The 26,092-nt window shown below is 36.4% G+C and overlaps 1 protein-coding gene across 10 annotated transcripts in view; it reads left to right on the forward strand.

The window, feature by feature from the left end:
* LOC105219786 (protein PALS2) overlaps positions 1 to 26,092 on the forward strand; it is a 111,800-nt gene that overhangs the window by 36,129 nt on the left and 49,579 nt on the right. For 5 of the 10 annotated variants that reach the window (XM_054226427.1, XM_054226422.1, XM_054226421.1 and 2 more), the window contains 7 exons: positions 12,029 to 12,163; positions 13,355 to 13,825; positions 19,889 to 19,987; positions 20,041 to 20,202; positions 20,264 to 20,474; positions 20,539 to 20,709; positions 20,774 to 20,934. In XM_054226427.1, coding sequence (XP_054082402.1) covers positions 13,496 to 13,825; positions 19,889 to 19,987; positions 20,041 to 20,202; positions 20,264 to 20,474; positions 20,539 to 20,709; positions 20,774 to 20,934 — 1,134 coding nt within the window. In that variant the 5' untranslated portion in view covers positions 12,029 to 12,163; positions 13,355 to 13,495. Of the gene's footprint in view, positions 1 to 12,011; positions 12,164 to 13,354; positions 13,826 to 19,888; positions 19,988 to 20,040; positions 20,203 to 20,263; positions 20,475 to 20,538; positions 20,710 to 20,773; positions 20,935 to 26,092 lie in introns of all 10 variants that reach the window. The other 5 variants (XM_054226424.1, XM_054226429.1, XM_054226425.1 and 2 more) reach the window with 3 other exon arrangements.

A 26,092-nucleotide genomic window follows, 5' to 3' on the forward strand; every position in this document is an offset into this window, starting at 1 on the left:
AATTAAAACATACAAGATTGTAAGTAACATAATGTTGGTTGCTATTCTTAAGAATGTGAAGGTTGCTGTGTTAGCGCATGAAAGTTGAAAATTTTCAACTTCTGTGCGTCTTCGAATCCGAGTTCGAAATTCGGAGCGTTGGTTGCGAAAACATGCGAAAGCTATGTAGCTCATCTCATAAGAACATGTGTATTCAACTCAACTGTCAAACGTTCGCATTCGCATTCGTGAGCTATGTAGTAGCTGCTTAACGGACTACTTTTTAGAACTATGTTTGTCTGACCTTGCTTAGCCATTTGCGCAAATGTAAGTTTAGAAGTTGATGGGAGGGGGTTTACTTCATTCCTTCCTTTGTCCGCAACTGGGTTTCTTGCCTGTATTATCATTCTTTTTCCAGATTTCACACATCTCGATGGCTTATCGCAGAAGATTTTGTATGTCCAAAAGCTTGACAGTTTTTGCACTGAGGAATTAATTTAGAGGCTTTGATAGGCTCAACCTTGATAACGGTATTAAGAATGCTTTTCATCTGATAAACTTTCTTAATGTGCTCGGTATCATCTGATACTACTAAACACATATCTAGCGGTTCTTTAGTCTTTATTGGCCTGTTGTGTTTGCTCTCGTAGCTAAACCAAGGTATATTTTCGTTTGACGAGAATTGTGTTGTTGTTCGATAGTCAGTAGCATCAAGTGCTGAACACAAAGACGACGACACGACACGACGTAGCGACGGCTAATCACAAATGTCGCTTTGAAGCCAGCGTCCATGTGATTACATTTTAAAGACGGCAGCGACATATCAAAAAGCAATTTCATTGTTGCCGTACTAACATCTATCACTTCAATAAAATTTACATATTTAGTTTAAAGTGAAATTATTTACGTAAAAAATGTAAAAATGGTCGATTTATTTGTTTTAAATAATCGATTGTTATTATAAATGATGTATTAAAGCTATTTTACGTTTCTGCTGGCAAAATAACATCATACTTGTGAGAACTTTGAATAATTTTACATTTCACATGTTAGTGGCAGCTCTACAGCGGCCATTGTCGTCGGCAAAATTAGAAACATTACTAATTTGGCGACAGCGAAGACTTCAACCCTTTTGTGGTGAAGTCGTGCTGTTGCCAAAAAATCTGTGCCCATAAGAACGCGTGTATTTTAATATTTGACAGATGTCGCTCGTCGCTTGTCGTCTTCTATGTGTTCAGCACATCAAATGTATTTAGTTTGTAGGCACCGTTATAGTCGAGACACACATGTAGTAACACTATAGTTCGTACGAATACCAGATGTGTGTCACCAAATACCAGCACTTTACCATGTGAGCAATGTAGTATTTTGGTAACAATATCAGCATTTTTTTTGTGGTATTTCACTGCTGAAAATAGTTTTGAAACCTAGGAGAGAGCTCATATACAAAAGCTTTTCAAAATATTTTGCCAAAATGATTTTTCAAAAATAAATAAAAATTAAGGAAAATAAGAAATTTTTCAGATTTTTTTCTCAAATATCATCATATCAATATAATTTATCGACTTGTGTGTTTTGTGGAGAAAATACGTGTTTTTGTAGTATTTTGCAATAATAAATCTTAATTTCTCCATTTCAGAAATTTGATTTTTTATTGTTTACAATTTTTGAAATATCGAATGTCTATGAAACAAATACTAGTATTTGGGTTTACTACAAATCGATGTGTGTCAATGTACGTAGTAAACACAATACCATAATACTTTTACTACATGTGTGTCTCGGGTATTACTCAAAAGCTTTATTCAAAATTTGTTTTTTTAGAGCGGTATTATTCGAATGTAATTTATTAAAATCTTTAACATCGTTTATTATAATTGGTGGTGGTCGATGTGTTTTGGTATCATTAACGGCCGCATTTTCATTATTTTTATTTTCCAAAGGGCTATTAATTTTTGGGGAACTATCAGCTTTACGTTTTTTTGAAGAGCGCTTCTTTTTGAGTATCCACTCAGTTTCTTTAGCTAGTTCATCTTCATCCGTATTGTATACTTCATCAACACTTACATTTGCTGGTTTTGGTGCTGTACTAGCAGGCTTGCTTATACTGGCTTTAGTTCTTCGTTTTCTTTTTTAGTGCTATATTATCTTTGTGTAATTGATTACACATTGCTTCTAATGTTTTAAGCCTTTCATTTACAAGAGAAAGCCTTTGTAACTCTTTTTTTTTTTTTTTTCAATATTTCCTTATTTATTGAATCTGCTTGTTTTTAAGCGTAACAACAAGTTATAAAATCTTAAATCTATTTAAAAGCTAGACAAGCTCAACCAAGTGATTGAGCTGTATTGGTGAAACGTTGCTCTTTAGTACGCAGGCATATCCCTTCTTTTTAGGCGTGTTTGATCGCAGGAATGTACTAAAGCATTAGCCAATGGGTTTGGGTGATCTCGGAGTTTAGATATATATTTCAATCTGCTGTCCTCTACTTCTTTCTTTACCATAGGGATACCAAGATCTTTATGGATATTTTCATTGCGCATGTACCATGGTGAGCACGTGATTGATCTAAGCATTTTCGATTGGAACCTTTGTATTATATCAATATTAGTTGCACAGGTCGTACCCCACAGTTGAATGCCATACATCCAAATCGGCTTTATAACCGCATTGTATAAAAGCACTTTGTTGTCTAAGCTAAGTTTAGAGTTTTTATTTAAAAGCCAATTTAAATTTGCAGCTCTTATCTTCATGCACGTTATTTTACTAGATATATGTTTTCTCCACGTAAGCCTTCTATCTAGGTGAATACCAAGATAGGTAACTTCATTCGCTTGAGGCACTAGAATATTGTTAATTTTTACTGCCGGGCACATTTTTGGTCTTAGGGAAATTGTAACATGCTTCGCTAATATCCTTGATGCTATAACGGGGCATTTGTTACGACTCACTAAAGCTGCGTCATCCGCAAAAGTTGATGTCAGAACATTATTAGCAGTTGGAAGATCAGCTGTATATATGATGTATAGAGTTGGGCCTAAAACACTGCCCTGTGGTACTCCAGCCCTTATTGAACGTTCATTAGATATAAAATCACCTACTTTTACAGCAAATTTTCTATTTTTTAAATAGGACTCCAAGGTTTTATGCAATTGGAAAGGTAAAATTTTTTTAATCTTATACAAAAGTCCTTCATGCCACACTTTATCAAACGCCTGAGCCACATCTAGAAATATAGCAGAACAGTACTCTCTATGTTCGAATGCCTTCCTAATTTCGTTAGTTATTCTATTTACTTGCTCTACAGTGCCATGTTGTGCACGAAAACCGAATTGGTGCGTTGGTATTACCCTATTTTCATGAAGGAAAGGAGACATCTTTGATAGTAACACTTTTTCAAATATTTTAGAAAGACAGGGTAGAAGACTGATTGGTCTGTATGAAGACGGCTGTGTCAGGTCTTTTCCCGGTTTATCTATCATGATTATCTGCGACTTTTTCCATGAAATAGGATAGTATCCGAAACTAAAAATTGCATTAAAGAGCAAGGAGAGCACTGTTGAAGCATATTTGGTAACTCAATTAGCATTTTTGGAGTAATATTATCGTGGCCTGACGATTTTTTTGGATTAAGCTCTTTTATGATACTAACAATTTCAGTAGTTGAAGTCTTAATAGACCCAAGTGATTCGTTTGTGGTATTGTGGATGATTGGCAACTTAAAATTGTTCTTTGGGCAATTTGATTGAAATACCTTTTCTAGGTGATTTGCAAAACAATTTGCCTTATCTTCGTCACTTCGTGCCCAATTACCATTTGACTGTCTTATAGGCATGTTGGAATCTACCGGTGGCTTAAAAGACTTTTGGGCTTTCCAAAGAGAGTTTTGCTTGGTAGAATTTGGACACAGTTTCTTTATATAATTTTCAGTGCTGTATTCTTCCTCGCGTTTAAGCGCTTTTTTTAACTTACGTACAGCAGATTTCAGTTGAAGCTGAGTAGAAGGAGAGCGATGTATCTGCCATTCGCGTCTAGCTCGCCTTTTTTCGTTCACAAGCTTTTCTATTTCATTATTAGTCATGTTTCTAAAAACCTTAATTTTTCTTTTTGGTGTTGCCAAGACAGCTGCATTAGTTACTACATCATTAAATTCTTCTATACTGTTATCAATATCTCTTCCTCTATTTATTTTTAAATCTATGTTAATGTGGCTACTGATATATTTTCTATATTTCAACCAGTTTGTTTTATGAGTTGTTAGAGAAACTTTCGGCTCAACTATCATGGGCTGTTCGCATAACTTTATTAGTACAGGAGAATGATCAGAAGATAAGTCAGTACATGTATCTACTGTTATTAGCGATCTATCTATGTTTTTGACTACAGCAAAATCTATTAAGTCTGGTATTTTGTTTCTATCACTGGGCCAGTATGTCGGCTTACCAGGAGATATTATGTCAAGGTTATTGTGCTTATTTATAATAGTGTAGTACAGCTGCCGTCCTTTCGGATTAATAAGACGTGAGCCCCAGTACATGTGTTTTGCATTGTAATCTCCACCTGCTAGAAATCTTGGACCTAGCGTTCCAAAAAAGTCTTTAAATTCGCAATCTGTAATTTTAAAGCGAGGTGGACAATATATAGCAGTTAGATTAAGGTCAGCACCCCGATTTTTCAAAGATATTGTTGTAGCTTGTAACTGGGCTGTAGCATGCGGTTCTAAAGCGTGGTGGCTTAACCGATTTCTAACCAATACTGCTGTTCCACCGTGCGCCTTTCCATCTGGATGATTTGTAGCATGAAGTATATATCCCGGTATAAAGAAATTGTTCTTATTTGTTAAATGAGTTTCTGATAGCAGCATAACATCTATGCTTTTTTCAGTCAGAAATTGTATTATCTCCAGTTTGTGTTGGTTTATACCATTGGCATTCCATAAACAAATATTTAGTATACTCATTTTTTAGATAATAAGGTCTGTAGCATTTGATTTTGTGATTTGATTAAATCTTGGATCATGTTTTGCATGCTAGACATAAATTGTGTTATACATTGAGTAAGGTTTAGGATCATATTTTCAATACCTCCATTAGGTGGATTTTGGGGTTGTTGCATTTGCACAACGCTGCCTTTTAGCACATTTGCATAGCTTCCTTGGATAAGACTATTCTTAGAATTACCAGGTTTCGAACTCTGGTCTGTAACTACTATATTTTCGTTACGAGGGATATTCATCATTTGGTTACGACGAGCTTGAATTCCCAGCGATAATTTTGATTTTAAGTCTTTATATACAGGGCAGCCTCTGTAGTTAGCAGTGTGATTTCCTCCACAATTACTGCATTTTTTATTTGTATCCTCTTTTTTAAGAGTACATTTTGATGTTGGGTTTAAATCACCACATACCACACAAACACTGTGTAGAGTGCAATAAGACTTGGTATGCCCATACTCTTGGCAGTTGGTGCATTGTACCGGACCATTTCTTTTATGAGGTTCTTCTACGGTAATTCTACGATGTAACAAATATTTTAAGTTGTATATTGGATGGGTTTCATTCCTTTTAATTGGGTTAGAGTTTGGCAGCAATTCGACTTTAAACATTGGTTGTGGTACCTTATTTCTATTGAAGATATTTACTACATTTTTAATTTCAAAGCCGCATTCTTCAAGGGCTTCTTTGACATCATTAGACCCTACCGAAGACTCTATGCCTTTTACAACAACAACTAGGCCTTTCGAGCTCTTCAGTTGATAAGAATAATAGTTTTTATTGTTATTTGACAAAAATTTCACTATACCCATAAAACTTTTCTCAGTGTAGGACTGTATTTTAGTTTCATCTATATTGCCTTTTTTCAAAGGCACTATATGAACATTGTTAGTATCTACAATTTCACTTAGTTTCGCAACAAGTACATTAGAGCTACGCTCTCGCAAATATATTGGCGGCGGCTTGGCATTCACGACTGTGGTGGTACCCTTCGCATCGTCGTTCGATACATTGCTTAGTATGGCAAATCTGTTGCCATTTAAAGTTCCTGGCTTATTTGTATCAAGCGTGGCTGGTTGGAATTTTTTGGAATTGACCGCTGACTTTAAAGGACTTGATTTCCTTTATATGTTGACGTAGCAGTCAATGCCATTCTGCAAAGATTGTACTTTTCCTTTTGGCACATGCTCACCTTGCATTGTATTTTCCTTTGGTGACCGCTCGTTTGCTGATACCTCATTGCTTGATGTTGCTGCTGATTTGTTGTTGCGTACTTGCTGTTTTTTTCTGCTTCTGCTGATCCCTTCGGTTACTCATCTTTCTCACAGTTGGATTGTTTATTTGTGAGACCAGATTTTGCAGGCTTAACAAAACTGAAGTTGGCGTTCAGAGAATGCCTACGACCTTGTTGTTGAGGCTGCGCAGCGCTCATGTTTGTTTTGCTCACTTTATTTAATAATTTGTTTAATGATTTTAAACTTGTTTGTTTTAGTTCGTTTTTTTATGTTCTGATTTTGATTTTTCGCAAGAGTTTTTAGTTGTCTTGCTTATTTAATTTTATTTGTTTTATATTAGATAAATCACATAGCGCATTAAAACACGTCCACAAACCTTTCAAAGCTTCACAAAAAAAAAAGAAAAAAAAGATTGAAATGGTGAGTATAAAATGCGGTTAATTGTAATTTTCTGTGCAAAGTGCGATAAATTCGGCTGCAATGGGTCGTGGTATAGAAATATGTTTAGAAGTGCGAAAACTAATAATAAATATATACTTAGAAAATAAATCTTTACGTGAAACGATACGGTAAAACGATTGGAAAATCCCATGCAAGTGTGCAAACTATAATATATTCGTTCGTTAACAATGCGAATTTGCATCCAAAGCAACGTTCGGGGCGACCAAAGATTTTAACGCTCCATAAAGTACGCAATATCGTTGCAGCCGTTAATCAAAATTTGGACACTTGGATTTTATTAGTGACAAAATGGATAGGCGCATGTATTTGAACATTTGAAAAAATAATTTACGTCCAAGTGTGTTTATATTGGAAGAGATTTTACAAATTGTTTAGTTATATTAAGCGAAATTTTGTAGCATTCTTTCATCAAAGCCTCTCTGGGGACGCCTTTGTTAGAAATTTTATGTTTCCGGACATTATTTTCCAATATTGACCATAAATTTCCGATGACATTTATATCTGGCTATTGTGCTCGTGGTTCCATCAGGTGCGTGCAATTGTATATTGCTCAAGTTGACCTTATGCACAGGTTCTCGGCACTATGCAACATATTATTATGAGTACGCAAATTTGTTCATTGTTGTTTCTACAAAAGCCAACTTTCCGGTACCAGCAGCTGACATGCAGGCCCAAACCACCTATGTTTCACCGTTGCTCTCAAGTTTTCTTTATTTAGCTCCGTATTTAGTTTTCGCCAAACATAGGTCATACCATCCGATCCGATAATTTTTTAAAATAAATTAAGAGCTTTTGTTAAAGTAGATTTTTTTTTGTCTTTTTAATGGTACTAGTCTTATTTTTGTATTCATTATAGTCGCTTAGTTATAATGTTTTAAAATCAGAAATATGCGCTGCATAAATAAGCTGTGAAATATGCGTTGCCATATATATAAGTACTTGTGTTTTATAAAAATTCTCAATAATGTATAATATATAAACTTTTTTGATATGAATTAAGCGCATTTTATGTTTTTTTGTGTTTACTTTTAATTTGTCTAAAAAAATATTTTTTGAAGCCATATTTACTACTAAATATACATATTTTGGAATATACAGTCAGCGTCATATTTCATCGTACGGTGCTCTAAATTGAAAATTTCCGTTTTTAATCCACTCAAATGAAAAAAGTTCTTCTATAAATAAAAGAAAGCTTGGAAATCAATATGCAAATTGATTGAATATATTTCAAAATAAAAATGATAAATTAAAAAAAGCTTAAACTGAACAAGTTTTTTGCGTCATATTTTATCGTACGTTACACATTTATGTAATCAATATCTTCACTATTTTGTTATACGCGATACATTTGTTTAGAAACTTAAAATATAGTAGTTTGTGGGTCTTTCATTCTATTTAAGCATCGAAGAGATGAGTGTAGCTGTAAAAGTAGTCGGTATTTTGTTCCACTCTTCTTTTAAGCCCTTTTTTGAAGTGACACATACGAAATTGTATGTTTTTAAAGATTATTTTTTATATAATCGCTTAAGTATTCAATGGGATTGAAGTCCGAGCCTTGTGGAAAGGTGTGAAGCTGTTTCGCGTATTATATAGCATCCATTCGCGAACCAAATATGCAGTATGCTTTGGATCGTTGTGTTTTTTTTTAAACATAAGCATCAGTTAAGCCCATTTTTTCAACTGACTGCTTTAAATTTTGCTTCAAAATTTCTAAACATTGTTCATTGTCAATTTTCTTCTACTAAAGATCAACTTTCCAACTCCAGAAACTGTCATACATCCCCTAACAATCAAGTTTCTTAAACCATTATTAAATATGCTTTCGTCAGTGAAAAGTACAGTCTGTCAAATGTCAATACCCTTCCTCAAGCGCTGATTTGCGAAAGTTATGCGTTTTTGACTTCGATTCAGATATAGGCGGTGTTCGTCTCGCTGTTGGTGAAGATAACCATTACGCCGTAATGTTTTCTGAATTGTATACTTGCTCAACCATATTTCTGAAGCTCTTTCCATTTCACTTCTTGTTTCTGAACAGCTCACACAAAATATTTTTCGTACCTTATCCCTAATTATGTCTATCATTAAGTGTTCGCGCGCCTCTCGATCCATTTTTTTATTCTCTAATATTATTTTTATAAACGAATCTAGTATGTGCTGTATTGTAAACTTATATTTAGAGGTAGTTTTATCAATTTCGCTCATTGATTTTGCTTCTTTTCGTTATTATATCATAATTTCTCTAAGATCTGAGGAAGTTTCATATTTTTTCTCTATTATTGTCAAAATAAGAAATAACCACTGGTCCACTTCACAGCACGTGATAAACTGATTCCACTTCTATGTTGAAGCTATTTTCTTTTAAAATGATAACAAGAAACTCTTAAAAGTAACTATAAACAATGCCGTACGATGAATTATGACGCAATGAACATTAAACCAATTTTTGAGTTTTTACATTTATTTTGCAAATAATTTTTGCAACTGGAATATGAAATATATTTTGTTTTTTATTTTGATCAGTTCATAGAAGAACTTTTTTCATTTAAATAGATTAAAAACGATTGATTTTAGAGTGCCGTACGATGAAATATGACGCTGACTGTATATGAAAAAACCACAAAATATATTAATTTTAAAACAGGTGTATTCACATACGATTCCTTTGCAACTTCATATTTTACTGAGGAGCGTTCTTCATCTCTTGATGTTTTATCAGAATCATTTACTGTTATGACGTTTTTTAGTTCTGTTAACGATTTAATTCAATTTTTTTAAGCTCCTGTGTCAATAAATCGTTTTATGGTTCTACCTGCTATCGTTCGCTCTACACCTGGTAACATAAAGCTATTTCTAAGAAAATGTATTTGATTATATTGATTAGTTTCAACTCTAATATCAATTACCTCTAATTCGGCTGTAGTTTGATATTCTAGTTCCTCTTGAGCAGATGTGCCTTTATTTTGTAAGATATGATTTATCCTTCTTCTATTTGATTTTTGTTCAGACTGTCTGAATCGGGATGAACCGTCAATGTCCATCGATTGAGGTGTAGCTTGTTTTGGGAATGGGTATCTATTTTGCGATTTTTGTCAGAGAATAAATGGATTTTTAGCCAATTAACGTTTTTATTGTTTTTGTTGTCGATATTCATTTCGATGAGCTCTTTCTTCTAAGCTTTTTGCAAAATTATTTGCGAATTGGAGACGTTCATGATTAGACTCAACTTCTTGAGCTAAGGCTAATTCTGATGACAGGTCATTTGGACGTGCCGAAAAAATAATGTCACTTAAGGGTTTTTTCATGCCTGTAATAAATATCCTCAGAGTTTCTGTTCTGTATTTCTCGTTAAGAGAGGGATATGGTACTACAGTCTCTAATCCAACATCAAATTTTAGCTCCGTGAGCACTGATGTGCTATAAAGCCTTAATATCATGCTATCTTGTTTCATCGTTGTGTTTAAACTATATGATGCTCTTAATGAAACTACTTATTTCTGTTATAATTTTTTGTAGACAGCCATTCATGGCTTATTCACTTATTTATTTGTAACTACGAAAAAAATCGATATAGTGCAGACCCATTTTCTGAGCATTTTCTCCAAATGACCAATGCTCCGTTATTGTAGCTGTAAGTCTTTACGTATACTTTCCTTGTGTCTATTTAATTTTTTTTTTTGCTGTTTTGCATTTGGTTACCGAATTCTATCTGTCATGATCTATTTGTTCAAACTGTATGAAGCTCTCTCTTATTAGTTCCTGACGGGAATTACTTCCTAACAAATCTGCTTTTTCGTTTTCGAAAATGTTCCTTTGACCGGGAACTCTAATTATGAACAGGAGAAGTGAGCTCAAAGCCTTCCTGCAGTTATTGAATACGCTCGACGGAAAAGATAGGAAGCCTGACATATATTTACGTTTTGTATCCTCCCATGGTTGTTCAATAGTGCACCACATTATATTCCCAGTACTTCCGGTTTGAAGATGGCGGCTGAGTTTGGTAGACGGATATAGAGAGAGATTAGAACAGTTAATGGTGTGGATTGATTGAACGCGGTGGTTAAAATATTTTAAATTTTCTCACAGATTGCTTGAAAATTGGTTACCTTTTATTTATTAGAGGGGAGCTAATGGTGATCCAGCAGTGATCCGACATGGAATTCTCTCCCGACACTCTCCAGTCATTGACGATCAGGCTATCTAGCTCTGTTAATAGCGTGAGGTCCAATATTATCATGGTTCGAAAAATTAAATCAATCTGCTCCATTCGTCGACAGGTACTAGACCAATAGTCACCAACTGTACATTCAACATATGTATCGTTGTTTCTTTGCATAACGACATAAATTCGATTACCTGAAGCAACCGTTCGGAAGTTATTGATCTTAGGTTTACCGGCAGTTTTTGGAAATCACATTTCCTTCATTAATGTATCGTAACCTTTTTTTGTTGCGGATTGAACAGGTGTACATATGTACATTTGAATTACTAAATTTAATTCTGTTAAATGCGTCATTGGCTTCAGATTTGGCGCTAACCTGCCTAATAAACACATAAACCATAGATGAATAAACATAATGTTAATGTTTTTTTGTCAGTTGCGCTTTGTTTTTGAATTTTTTATTAAAAGTACGTAAATTTGTATTTAAATATTTCGTTTTGCTATCAGTTTTGTTTTCATTTTTATGAAATTAACGCCTACACTGATGTTTTGAATAATAAATTTTTCTATTTGTATTTTTATTTCAATACCAGTTGAGTTTTTATATCACAGTTTATTCACATTCAGATCGCGGGAGTGGAATAAAAAGTATCCTTCTCCCGGCCCTAAGCTACCTTCAAACCAAATTTTAGCTAAATCGGTTCAGCTGTTCATGAGTTAAAAATGGTTTAACTAAGAAAACTTTCCTTTATATATAGGGTTGTCAGATTTCCTTATCGCATTGGAGAATTTTTCTACCAGGCATTGCGGATACCGATTTCGTTGTCAGCTTTCGATAGAGCCCCTATCTCATTCCCGCAAATGGCCACTAGTATTGGTATGCTGGCTTTATTAGGTTTATTCTCTTTTATCAAATAAAATACAAGGTTTTCGCTAAATCTGATTAAAACTATTAAATCTTATTTTTAATTACGTTAAGTATATTAATAATTGGTTAAATATAATTTCGATGTTTTTCTTTGCATTAGTGAAAAATATCTACTTATTTTTGCTCAAATTTGTATTTTTCCAACAATAACAAATAAATGTTTAGAGCTTTACAAATAAAAAAAAATATTTACATTAGTTTTTATAGTGATATATAAAGGAATATTACTGACATTTATTGTACATTAATTTAGATAGATCTTCTACATTTTCAGGTAGATTCTGAAATTATATTGCCGGCGAACTTAAATAATAAACAAATTTGTGACGAAATTATTCGAAAGTGTTCACCATCTCGTCGCCTGGAATCACGAGAACTAGCTAAAATACTTATTCACCCTCATATTAGGGTAAGTTTTAAAGGATACATACAATGAAAAAACGTTTACGTCCACGTTTTTTTTTTTTCGAGTCTCAAATGGAATTTCATCACCACGTCCCATTTCGACTTTACACTTTGACACAAAATTAAAATTCTCCTGCAACATCATTTAAGCATTTGAATAGTTTTATGCACAACTAATTTATTACCGTTAGATTTCTCCGAAAAATTCTAGGTAAAAAACCAAAAAAAGAATGAACGTAAATTTTTTTGGTGGGGTTTTCAGTTCTTATTTTGTTTTTTTGACAATATTAAATTCCTGGAAGAAATGATGGTCATTATTATGCCAAGTATTAATCTTAATAGTATTGTTGAATTTTTAAACCACGAATGTATAAAAAAGACGTGTACGTAAACTTTTTTTGCTTACTGTATGTATATTGTTATTCAATTCTTCACATGGTAAGTGATTTTTGTTGTCATTTGAATGGCTAATGCCAATAACAACAAAGCCCTTCTTCTAGTTAAAATTATACAAAGCTGATACTATACAAATACATTTCAATTAATGGCACAATATGTTAACTAAAAACCATACATCAGCAATTAAGGGCATAATCTCAAACAAGTTTGGCGTATTTTTACAAACACCCTTCTATAAAAGTTTAAAAATCAGACTACAATTATAACTACTAACTATAACACCGTATTAAATTCTATCAAATTCTTTCACTTAACAATATAGAAATTACGTCAATGTGCAAATAAAATTAAATGGACATATTTTCCTAATAATACTGTGGCTTGCTGCTAAAACATAACTTCACCATACCTCCCGTATATTTATTAATTATTTTCAACTTTCGGGTTAGCATTAAACCGTGGACGGTGTCTAATATCTTATTCTTCTGTGACGTTTTAGTGTTTACTAATTATTAAAATACATCGAGTCCAAATAAATTACTGTAGTTTTTAGAGTGCCGAGGAATGCATGTTTTATTTAATTCTAATATAATCTAGAAAAATTTATTTTGTTATATGCAGCATTTCAATGATTTCATAAAAAATGGTTTCTTAGATGTAATCATTTTGCTCATAATATAATGAATCAAGGTTTTTATTTCGCACTTTAGAAACCTCATAATCCTCTGAGTTCTATATATATATATTTGCCAATATATATTATTTATAATTTAATATAATTTGTATTATATTTTAGGAGTTATTACGTGCTCATGATGAAATAGGACAAGTATATGAACATATCTATAAATCTGGACAGGAAACTTCAAATAAGCTGCAAACTTTATCCTCTCGTAAAAACGGTTACCTTTACTCTGCTGAAATACTTTCAAATAAAATGCCAATCGAAACAATAAAAATAGTTGGCCTTCGCCGTGTAGAAAATAAATCTTTGGGATTCACAGTTGAAATTAATTCGCAAAATTTTTTGTCGGTGGCGCGTATACTTTCAGGTGGAATTATTGATAAGCAAGGTCTATTGAATACAGGCGACGTAATATTAGAAGTTAATGGAATTGCAGTTAATACACCTGAAGCTTTGCAGACAGAAGTTTCACGATCTAAAGGAGATCTTACCCTAAAAATTGCACCACATGTAGATGATGAAGTTGCAGAGAAAGGTGTTGTCAATTGTCACTCATTAGATAATCCGGGGAAAAAAATGACAGTAAGTAATATGTTAATTTGGTTAACACAATTAAGATACAGTTGATCTCCTTTTTGCGCGGTGTTTTTGTACACTTTCCAGTTACTATTTTTACACGGTTTTACATTTTTACACAGATATTTTTTAAATTTTAATTGTATACTGTTTTGAAATAAAACCAAATTCCTATTCGTCAATACGTCACAAATACATTGCTGTTAATAGAATTAAAAAAAGTTCTAAATTAGGTTTAAACTAAAAAATACAAATTTTAGATTTGAAAGCAGGTGAAAAGGTTGCAACAATTTCAATACGTAAACAAATAAATGAAGCTGTATGAAGAAGTAAGGTAAAAGAATACACAGCGATTAATGACAGAACTTTGAAATGTATTATTTTTTTACCATTCCCAGAATCGTGGTTGTATGTTCCCTCTAACAGTAATATGTACATATCTTCTTCTTGACCGCTCATGCGGTTATAGCCGGGTCTACAACAGCGCGCCACGCATCTCTCCTTTTGTCAGTTTGGCGCCAATTGTTAACACCAAGTGAATCCAGGTCCTTCTCCACCTGGTTCTTCCATCGGAGTAGAGGTCTCCCTTTTTCTCGGCTTCCTCCGGCGGGTCCTGCATCGAGCACATCGAGCTCCTTTTCGTTCTGTCGAAAGCAGCTTTAAAATCGACAAAGAGATGGGGTGTGTCGAGCCTTTTTTCACGGGTTACGGGTTCTCCAAGATTTGGCGCATGATGAATATTTGATCAGTTGTTGATTTTCCAGGTCTAAAGCCACACTGATAAGGTCCAATCAGTTTGTTGACGGTGGGCTTTAGTCTTTCACACAATACGCTCGACAGAACCTTATACGCGATGTTGAGGAGGCTTATCCCACGGTAATTGGCGCAAATTGTGGGGTCTCCCTTTTTTTGTATTGGGCAGAGTACACTGAGATTCCAATCGACCATATTCTGCAAAGATGCTGCTGCAATCACCTTATCAGCTCTTCGCCGCCGTATTTGAATAACTCGGCCGGTAATCCATCGGCCCCCGCTGCCTTATTGTTCTTCAAGCGGGTAATTGCTATTCGAATTTCTTCACGGTCGGGCAATGGAACATCTGCTCCATCGTCGTCGATTGGGGAATCGGGTTCGCCATTTCCTGTTGTTGTACTTTAACTGCCATTCAGCAGGTCGAAGAAGTGTTCCCTCCACAAACTCAGTTTACTTTGGGCATCAACCAATAGATCACATCTGAAGGTCTTACAGGAGTGTGATCCGGTCTTGAAACCTTCTGTTAGTCGCCGGATCTTTTCGTAGAATTTTCGAGCATTACCCCTGTCGGCCATCTTGTCAAGCTCTTCATACTCACGCATTTCGGCATCATTCGTTTTTGTCTACAAATGCGTCTCGCTTCCCTCTTCAGCTCTCGGTATCTTTCCGATCCCACTCGTGCTGCGGTCGATCACAACATTGCTATGTAGGCAATCGGTTTTCTCTCCACTGCGAGACGACAATCCGCATCATATCCGCTGTTTTTTTTTTACTTTTCAGAAAGCCAATGGTTTCGGTTGCACCTGTACATAAGGAGTTTGATATGCCATCCCACAGTTCCCTTATACCCAGTTGCTGATGAGTGCTCTCAGAGAGCAGGAGTGCAAGTCGAGTAGAAAATCGTTCGGCTGTCGGTTGTGATTGCAGCTTCTCGATGTCGAACTTTCTTTGAGTTTATTGACGTCCGCGCTTTGCTGCACAGAGGCGATTGCGTATGTTAGCTGCTACAAGATAGTGGTCCGAGTCGATGTTGGAACCACGGAGCGTACGCAAATCAAAAATCCTGGAGACATGTCGTCTATCTATCACAACATGATACATCTGGTTGCGTGTGATTCGATCTAGGATTCGACTATTGTGCCAAAGACACCTTCCTTACCCACCCTAGCGTTGAAATCGTAATCGCCAAGCACGATATTGACATCGTGGCGGGGAAGCGCTCATAGGTGCGTTCTAGGCGCTCGTAGAAAGTATATTTGGTCACATCGTCCTTCTCTTCCGTTGGGACGTGGGCGCAAATAAGCGATATGTTGAAGAACCTCGCTTTGATGGAGATTGTGGCGAGACGTTCATCCAGTGGGGTGAATGCCAGGACTTGACGAGTCTCTCTCCCACCACAAATCCAACACCAAATTTGCGCTCCTTTATATGGCCGCTGTAGTAGATGTCACACGGACCCACCTTCTTCCGTCCTTGTCCCGTCCATCGCATTTCTTGGATGGCGGTGATGTCAGCCTTTACTCTTACGAGGACATCAACTAGCTGGACAGTGGCTCCTTCCCAATTAAGGGTCCGGACATTCCAGGTGCATGCGTAGTCCTTTAAACGTTTGCAGTGGTCGTCATCAAAATTGGGGTCTCTCATCCGAGGCTGTTGCTTCATTTTCATTGGGTTTTTTATATCCTACGCACAACCGCAGAAGCGGATTCGCCTTCTCACTTTTGCTCGCCTCCAAACGTATGTCTGTTGGCTACCCAGAGAATACTTGGTCTAAGAGAGGAATTTTTGTTTAAACGACAATTTAAATTTGTTATGGCTTACTAAAGCTGTGTCATCCGCAAAAGTGGATGTCAATACTTTATTAGCTCTTGGAATATCTGCAGTATATATTATGTATAGAGTTGGGCGTAATACACTGCCCTGAGGTACACCAGCCCTTATTGCTCGTTCTTCTGATATGAAACTGCTACCTTAACTGTAAACTTCCTGTTTCTTAATTATGACTCCAAAATTTTATGCAATTCGTAAGGTAAAGTGTTTTTGATTTTCCATAAGAGACCTTCATGCCAGGGGGCTTACTCCATAAGGCGTTGCGTAAGTGAAAATATTCGCAAAAGCAAAAAAGATACTCTGTAAATGCGACAATCGAATCGTAAATTTCGTTCAACGCATTTGTTTTTCCCCTTCGCAATGAAGGTACTCTGTATTGCGTTTACGAATTTCAAACTCATGCGTTTTACAAAATTTTCGTTCGATGTCAAACTGGCAAACGCAATGAACAAAAAATGTAAGTTAATAAGGTATATTTGTAGTTTTATTCACTAAAATTATGTCTTTAATAGGGAACATTCCAAAAATAGAAACATAAAGTGGAAAACAGAAAATATAAATTGACAATTGGAGCTAAAAAGTTAATGTTGTGAAGTTATATATTGACCGGTGTGACCAATAGAAGTGTTGCATTTAAAATATCCTTTTATGTGGTGTTTCAGTGACATTGAAGTCTAATAGTTCTTTTTATGTACTTACTGTAAATAACGCCTTTTTATTATATTAGAGGTTTAAAAGAATTACGCATATGTACATATGTATTTATAAATAAAGACATACATTCTTTATTAAATAAATAAACATCAATAATTATGAACTATAATCTAATCATACTTTTTGCATGTAATCCCTATAGCGTTTAGCAATTTGTCTTCATTCGCATATTCCAATAATTAATTTAAAACACAATACAATTTGAATTATGTATGTATGTAAAATATGATTCTTTATATTGTAATATTGTACATTCGCAAAATCTTGTACATAGAGTATAATGGTTTTGTTCACGTAACGGTTGTTTTTAATACCTAAAACTAAACGAGTTATATGAATGCATATATATCGAAATGATCATATCTGTCTGTCACCTCTTCGATTTTTTAAATGTTCCAACATTAATCTTTTTGTGCTTTATAGAAATTCTGTTTCTATGCCAAAGATTTATTTGCAGTACTTCATTATGTATAATGTAATGTAATAATCACTGGAGATTTTAACATTTGACAAGTCTAAAGGGGCTACATTAAACATTTTTTAGTTCCCCGCTTGATAAAGAACATTCAACTACAATTGCAGGTACACAAATTGTAGACGTAAGCCATCGAAATTAAATAGTAGTTTAAGAATAAATGTACGATTTATAAATGTATATATGTATTTAAGAATCATTGCATTCTTACAATGATTCGGTTTTTTTTCGGTTACAATTCGAAAGTTTTCCAGAGTATCGATTTCCCTTCGCAACGCAATTGGCTTTCGTAACGCCTTACGGAGTAACCCCTCAGGCCTTATCGAACGCCTGAGCTACATCTAGAAAAATAGCTGAACAGTACACTCTGTGCTCGAATGCCTTCCTGATTTCGTTAGTAATTCTATTTACTTGCCCTACAGTGCCATGTTTAGTACGAAACCCGAATTGGTGGGTTGGTATTATATTATTTTCGTGGTGGAAAGGAGACATTTTTGATAATAAAACTTTTTCGAATATTTTGGAAATACAGGGTAAGAGACTGTAGGAAGACGGCTGTGTTAAGTCTTTCCTAGGTTTACCTATCATAATGATCTGCCACTTTTCTACGAAATTGGATAGTACCAGAAACTAAGAATTGCATTAAAGAGCAAGGAGAGCACTATTATAGCAATATTTGGTATTTCTACACATGACCCCATCCTCCATATGTACATATACATACATATAATTCTAGAAAAATCTACAACAACAACAGTGTAAAATCTCACTGTACGAATAGATAGATTATCATGTAAAATTAGATCTTTTTTACACGTTTTCTATTTTAGCACAATTTTTTCTTAAATTGGCCCTAATAGTGAGTTTTATATAAATATTTTATTTTTTGGCACGGTTTTATTTTGCACGTGTAATTTACTGTCCCAGTTAACCGTGCAAAAAGGAGATCTCTGTATACACAATTAAGTTAATTAATTATCCTACTGAATATAACGATTAAGTTACAGCAAAGAGAAATCAAGACGACGACGTTCACGGTTGGTGCATTAATTTGTACCACTTTAATTTCATATATTCTCACCGACTGTGTCTAGCACACTGAAGTTTTCAGTGTAAACGTGAACGCCTAGTGTAGACGTTCACTATATCTCCACTGTATCAAGTTGGCTAGGAAAAGTATTGATTTGATTGCTCGTTTGTTCACATTTTTACCAATTGTGCAATGTTGAGCATAAATGTTGTATCTCATAAAGCTAAATTAGTTTGATATAGAGTTATTTACACATATCAAAATGATCAGGAGGGCGAGGCGAGTGGAAATTCGGATGTCTGTCTGTCCGTCCGTCCGTGCAAAGGTACACATGTTCCTTAAAAATAGGCGTAATCAGACCATTGACACGCCCAAAAAATGGCGAAAGCCGAAAACCTATAAAGTGTCATTACTAAGGCATAAATAAAGTTATGAAAATAGTTTTTGGTACAGAAGATCACTCTAATAAGTAAACACTAAAATGGGCGAAATCGGTTCCATCTGATTCGTTCACTTACACTCACTATACATCAGGTATAAATGATGAAAGGTTTGGCATCACTTGTGAAAAAAATGTCGAAATCTGACCATTCATTTTCTAGGCCCCTGATACCGAACATGAAGAACTCTGTTCCTAAGGGTAATTTTATCGAAAATTTCGGTAAATCTTTTAGATATCTATATAGGGAAGAAAAAGATTTCTAATAGCTTCATACCCAAATTAAAAAAAAAAATTGTATACCATGAGCCAACCGATATGTCGACATCGTCGGTTATTGATGAGCTGGAGCGTCCAGAGCGAGCGTCGTCATTTCAACATTTGAAGTGTTTTTGAGCACTTAATTTCATTTTTACACAAAAAATATGCTATATGTATATGAGCTCAACTCCGGATGTCTGTTTGTCCGTCTAAAATATCTTGAAAGAACTTGGTGCAAATATTCCTAGTCAATCTGAAAAGTTAGGTTGTTGGCAAATGGGTCGAAATCTGTCCTTTACACACAAACTGCCGTTAAAAAAAGATATAAAATGTCATAAATATGCTACAAATTATAAAATTCGTACAAAGCATAACATTAGGTGGGCCACCTATCATGTATAACATCTAAAGTAATTTCTACATCTAAAGTAATTTTTTCTCTTTAATTTTTGAAACGAAGTAAATTTGTTTTCGAAACGGTGTTTCAAACAGGAAACTTTTCTTCTACTGTTAAACCCTATTTTAACTAAAAATATTACGCTAAATATACATTATACATATTTTTAGTGTTTTATGCGTGCCTTATTCGATTATAATCCTTTTGAAGACTCTTTGTTACCATGCAAGGATATTGGATTGGCTTTTAACTCGGGTGACATTTTACAGGTTTGTACATTTGGAATCATTAATATAGACATTACCACTAGATGTTTAAGCAGATATTGAGTGTAAAGGATCCAAATTGGTGGCAAGCGAAAATTGTTAACGATCAAACGGAGCGAATCGGTTTAATACCTTCACAAGAATTGGAAGAAAGACGCAAAGCATTTGTTTTACCTGAAGCTGATTTCGCTCATAAGATAGGCATATGCGGAACAAGGGTCAGTTAGTTCAATATTTCTAATATTTCTATATCGTTTTATCGTTCTTTTTAAATAATAGGTTTCAAAGCGTAAGAAAATAACTATGTACAAATCCAAAGCAAATTGCGAATTCGACAAAGCTGATTTGTTATTATATGAGGAGGTAACAAGAATGCCACCATTTCGAAGGAAAACTCTAGTCTTAATTGGAGTTCCAGGAGTTGGCAGACGCACACTAAAAAATCGTCTTATCAATAGTGATCCCGAACGCTTTGGAACCGTTCTACCCCGTATGAGCTAATCAACAAGTATAAAATGTCATTAAAGTATAAGTATAAACATACATTTTTTTAGATACTACTAGACCTAAACGACCACTTGAAGAAAATGGTGACAGCTACTATTTTACTAATCGTGAACAAATGGAAGAACAAATAAAGCAAAATGAATTTCTTGAATACGGCAGCTACAATGGACATTTATATGGTTTACATTTGAATTCTGTTAATGAAGTAATCGAGAGTGGTAAGATCATCTCATATTTCAGTTTTAGGGCTCAGTATGAATTAATATTTTTTTATTATTTCAGGTCGTATGTGCATATTAGATTGTGCTCCGAGCACATTAAAATTTCTTCATAACAGTCAGCAGTTGATGCCATTTGTTATATTTATCGCTGCTCCCGGAATGGAACAGCTTAAACAAGTTTACTCTGAACGACGTGCAACAGGATCTGTTAAAAGTTTAACAGTAAGTAATCTTTAATTATTTAACGCACTCTTGAGGAAAATATATAATATTAACTTGGTGAGTTTGTGCATTCCATTAGGCGTATTGTTTATTTCAACGTAACTTCTCACGATTTGTTCTCTGTTTCACAACTTCAACAATTTGGCCACTGATATATCATATTTCTTTTATATAATATGTTTAGGATCACAATCAAACAAGCGATAAAAAATAATCAGCCTATGCCGCACAATTGCACATACGGATGTGTGTACGTGCTAAGGAATGTAAAAATTAATATTTATATTATAATAATTCTTAAATATAATATTATTTTAAAAAACTAGGTATTAGATTATTTAATGTGGCAATTTATAATATTTTACAAAAAAATAATTGTTTACTTTCATAAAATACGTACATAGAAATTAAATTAATACATTGTATATCTTAAACCTGCCCTTGCCTGGATATCATATTTTATTCAATAATTCCTCATTTGTTTGATCAGTTATTTTTAAACCTACTTCTTCTTCTTGACTGGCGTAGATACCGCTTACGCGGTTATAGCCGAGTCCAAAACAGCGCGCCAAGTATCCCTCCTTCTGGCAGTTTGGCGCCAATTGGTTATACCAAGCGAAGCCAGGTCCCTTTCCACCTGGTTCTTCCATCGGAGTGGAGGTCTCCCTCTTCCTCGGCTTCCACCAGCGGGTACTGCATCGAAAACTTTCAGAGCTGGGGCACTTTCGTCCATTCGAACAACATGACCCAGCCAGCGTAGCCGCTGTCTTTTTATTCGCTGTCGTAGAACAACACATACAGCTCATCATAACATCTTCTGCGGTATTCGCCGTTGCCAATGTTTAAGGGACCATAAATCTTCCGCAAAACCTTTCTCTCGAAAACTCCTAGTGCCGTCTCATCGGATGTTGACATCGTCCACGCTTCTGCACCGTAAAGTAGGACGGGAATGATGAGAGACTTGTAGAGTTTGGTTTTTGTTCGTCGAGAGAGGACTTTACTTTTCAATTGCCTACTTAGTCCATAGTAGCACCTGTTGGCAAGAGTGATTCTGCGTTGGATTTCCAGGCTGACATTGTTATTGGTGTTAATGCTGGTTCCCAGGTAGACGAAATTATCTACAACTTCAAAGTTATGACTGTCAACAGTGACGTGGGAGCCAAGACGCGAGTGCGCTGACTGTTTGTTTGATGACAGGAGATATTTCGTCTTGTCCTCATTCACCACCAGACCCATACGCTTCGCTTCCTTATCCAGTCTGGAAAAAGCAGAACTAACGGCGCGGGTGTTGTTTCCAATGATATCGATATCATCGGCGTACGCCAGTAGCTGTTCACTTGTAGAAGATTGTACCTTCTCTATTTAGCTCTGCAGCTCTTATAATTTTTTCCAGCATCAAGTTAAAGAAGTCGCACGATAGTGAGTCACCTTGTCTGAAACCTCGTCTGGTATCGAACGGCTCGGAGAGGTCCTTCCCGATCCTGACGGAGCTTTTGGTGTTGCTCAACGTCAGCTTACCAAATTCAGACATCGCGGCATAAAGGCAACTCCTTTTCGTGCTGTCGAAAGCAGCTTTAAAGTCGACAAAGAGATGGTGTGTGTCGATCCTATTTTCACGGGTCTTCTCCAAAATTTGGCGCATGGTGAATATCTGGTCTGTTGTTGATTTTCCAGGTCTAAAGCCACACTGATAATGTCCAATCAGTTTGTTGACGGTGGGCTTTAGTCTTTCACACAATACGCTCGACAGAACCTTATACGCGATGTTGAGGAGGCTTATCCCACGGTAATTGGCGCAAATTGTAGGGTCTCCCTTTTTGTGTATTGGGCAGAGTACACTGAGATTCCAATCGTCAGGCATGCTTTCTTCCGACCATATTATGCAAAGAAGCTGATGCAATCACCTTATCAGCTCTTCGCCGCCGTATTTGAATAGCTCGGCCGGTAATCCATCGGCCCCCGCCGCCTTATTGTTCTTCAAGCGGGTAATTGCTATTCGAATTTCTTCACGGTCGGGCAATGGAACATCTGCTCCATCGTCGTCGATTGGGGAATCGGGTTCGCCATTTCCTGTTGTTGTACTTTCACTGCCATTCATGCCTTTGATCATCAATAACTAGATCACCTCTGGGGGTCCTACAGGAGTGTGCTCCGGTCTTGAAACCTTAAGTTAGTCGCCGGATCTTTTCGTAAAATTTTCGAGCATTACCATTGTCGGCCAGCTTGTCAAGCTCTTCATACTCACGCATTTCGGCCTCTTTCTTTTTTTTCTGCAAATGCGTCTCGCTTCCCTCTTCAGCTCTCGGTATCTTTCCCATCCCGCTCGTGTTGCGGTCGATCGCAACATTGCGAGGTAGGCAGTGTGTTTTCTCTCCACTGCGAGACGACAATCCTCATCATACCAGCTGTTTTTTTTTTTTGGCTTCTCCGAAAACCAATGGTTTCGGTTGCAGCTGTACGTAAGGAGTTTGATATGCCGTCCCACAGCTCCCTTATACCGAGATGCTGATGAGTGCTCTCACAGAGCAGGAGTGCAAGTCGAGTAGAAAATCGTTCGGCTGTCGGTTGTGATTGCAGCTTCTCGATGTCGGACCTTCCTTGTGTTTGTTGACGTGTGCGCTTTTCTACACAGAGGCGGGTGCGTATTTTAGCTGCTACAAGATAGTGGTCCGAGTCGATGTTGGGACCACGAAGCGTACGCATATCAGAAACACTGGAGACATGTCGTCCATCTATCACAAAATGATCGATCTGGTTGCGAGTGATTCGATCCGGGGACAGCCAAGTAGGTTGATGGATTTTCTTATGTTGGAATCTAGTACTACAGACGACCATATTTCGGGCCCCGACGAAGTCGATCAGCCTCAGACCGTTTGGTGATGTTACGTCATGGAGGCTGAATTTTCCGACTGTTGTGCCAAAGACACCTTCTTTACCCACCCTAGCGTTGAAATCGCCAAGCACGATTTTGACATCGTGGCGGGGGCAGCGCTCATAGGTACGTTCTAGGCGCTCATAGAAGGTATCTTTGATCACTTCGTCCTTCTCTTCCGTCGGGGCGTGGGCGCAAATCAGCGATATGTTGAAGAACCTCGCTTTGATGCGGATTGTGGCTAGACGTTCATCCACCGGAGTGAATGCCAGGACTCGACGACGGAGTCTCTCTCCCACCACGAATCCCACACCGAATTTGCGCTCCTTTATATGGCCGCTGTAGTAGATGTCACAAGGACCCACCTTCTTCCGTCCTTGTCCCGTCCATCGCATTTCTTAGATTGCGGTGATGTCAGTCTTTACTCTTACGAGGTCATCAACCAGCTGGGCAGAGGCACCTTCCCAATTAAGGGTCTGGACATTCCAGGTGCATGCCCTTAAATCGTAGTCCTTTAAACGTTTGCAGTGGTCGCCATCAAAATTGGGGTCTCTCATCCGAGGCTGTTTTTTTTCTTTTCATTGGGGGGTGTTTTTATGTGGTGGGTCCCAAACCCTACGCACAACCGCATTAGCGGGTTTCGCCTTCTCACTTTAGCTCGCCTCCAAACGGATGTCTGTTGGCTACCCAGAAGATACTTGGTCTAAAACCGGAAGTCGTGAGCTGCTTGAGCCACATGTAAAAGAATCGTTCCTGGCCACTCCCAAGTGAATGACAGTCAGAAACTTTCCTCACTTACGTAAACTTCTACATATGACTCCATCCTCCATATTTTTAAACCTAACAATAAGTAATAAATTCTTAAATAAATTTAAAACTAGACGCATGCTTTAAAGCGAGTTTAATTACAGAAATGTTCCAAATTCATATTTATTTATTTCTTGTATCCTTTTTTATTTACCATAGACATGGGAAGATCTTTGTAGATATTTTCATTACGAATAAACAATGGTGAACCCGTGATAGTTAAATACAAATCGACTTTATGACAAAACTTTGTTGTCTAACTAAGTTTAGAATTTTTGTTTGAAAGCCTCTTTAAATTTGCTTACCTTCATGTAAGATATTTTACTCGCTATATGTTTTCGCTACTTGAGATATAGGTGAATCTCATGATAAGTTAGTTCATTCGCTTGTGGTATTGTTTATTTTAACTGCCCGATACGTCTCTGGTCTTAGCGAAAATGTAACGTGCTTGCTGAGATCCTAGCTGAGATTGTATCTGATCCCTGAGATTGATTTGAAATCTGCTACTTTAACTGTAAATTTCCTGTTTCTTAAGTATGACTCCAAAGTTTTATGCAATTTTTATGGTAAAACCTTTTTGATTTTCCTTAAAAGGCCTTCATGCCAGAACTTGCCAAACGTCTGAGCTGCATCGAGAAAAATAGCTGAACAGGAATCTGTGCTCGACTGCTTTCCTGATTTCTTCATACATAATTATGTGGCGTGAGCACTTGGTTAAACCCAATTGGTAATACCAAGTGCAGCCAGGTCTTCCTCTTCCTCTGCTTCCACCAGCGGGTACTGCATCGAACACTTTCAAAGCGGGAGTGTTTTCGTCCATTCGAACAATATGACCTAGCCAGCGTAACCGTTGTCTTTTTTCGTACAGGTCATTGTTCCATCATCTGCAGTATTCGCCGTTTAATATGACCATACATCTTCCGCAAAACCTTTCTCTCTAAAACTTCTAGTGCCGGGTGTTGACATTGTCCATAGTAGCATCTGTTGACAAGAGTGATTCTGCGTTGGATTTCAAGGCTGCATTATTATTAGTATTAATGCTGGTTCCAAAATGGACTTATCTACAACTTCAAAGTTATGACTTACAACAGTGACGTGAGTGCCAAGACGCTAATGCACCGACTATTTGTTAGATGACACGAGATATTTCGTATTGTTCTCATTCATTACCAGACTCATTCGCTTCACTATCTTATCCAGTTTGAAAAAAAAGCTGAATTAAGGCACGTTGTTGTTGCCAATGATATCAATATTACGTATGGCGGATTTTGCAGATCTAAACCCACACTGGTTAGGTTCCAATCCTCTGACAATCATTAGTCCGACCTCTTCTTCTTCTTCATTGGCCAAGTCCACAACAGCGCGCCATTCGTTTCTCTTTTGGCAGTTTGGCGCCAATTGGTAATGCCAAGTGAAGCCAGGTCCTTCTCCATCTGGTCCTTCCAACGCAGTGGAGGTCTCTCTCTTCCTCGGCTTCCA

Source organism: Zeugodacus cucurbitae, chromosome 3 (assembly GCF_028554725.1).
Source record: "Zeugodacus cucurbitae isolate PBARC_wt_2022May chromosome 3, idZeuCucr1.2, whole genome shotgun sequence".
Lineage (NCBI taxonomy): Eukaryota > Metazoa > Arthropoda > Insecta > Diptera > Tephritidae > Zeugodacus > Zeugodacus cucurbitae.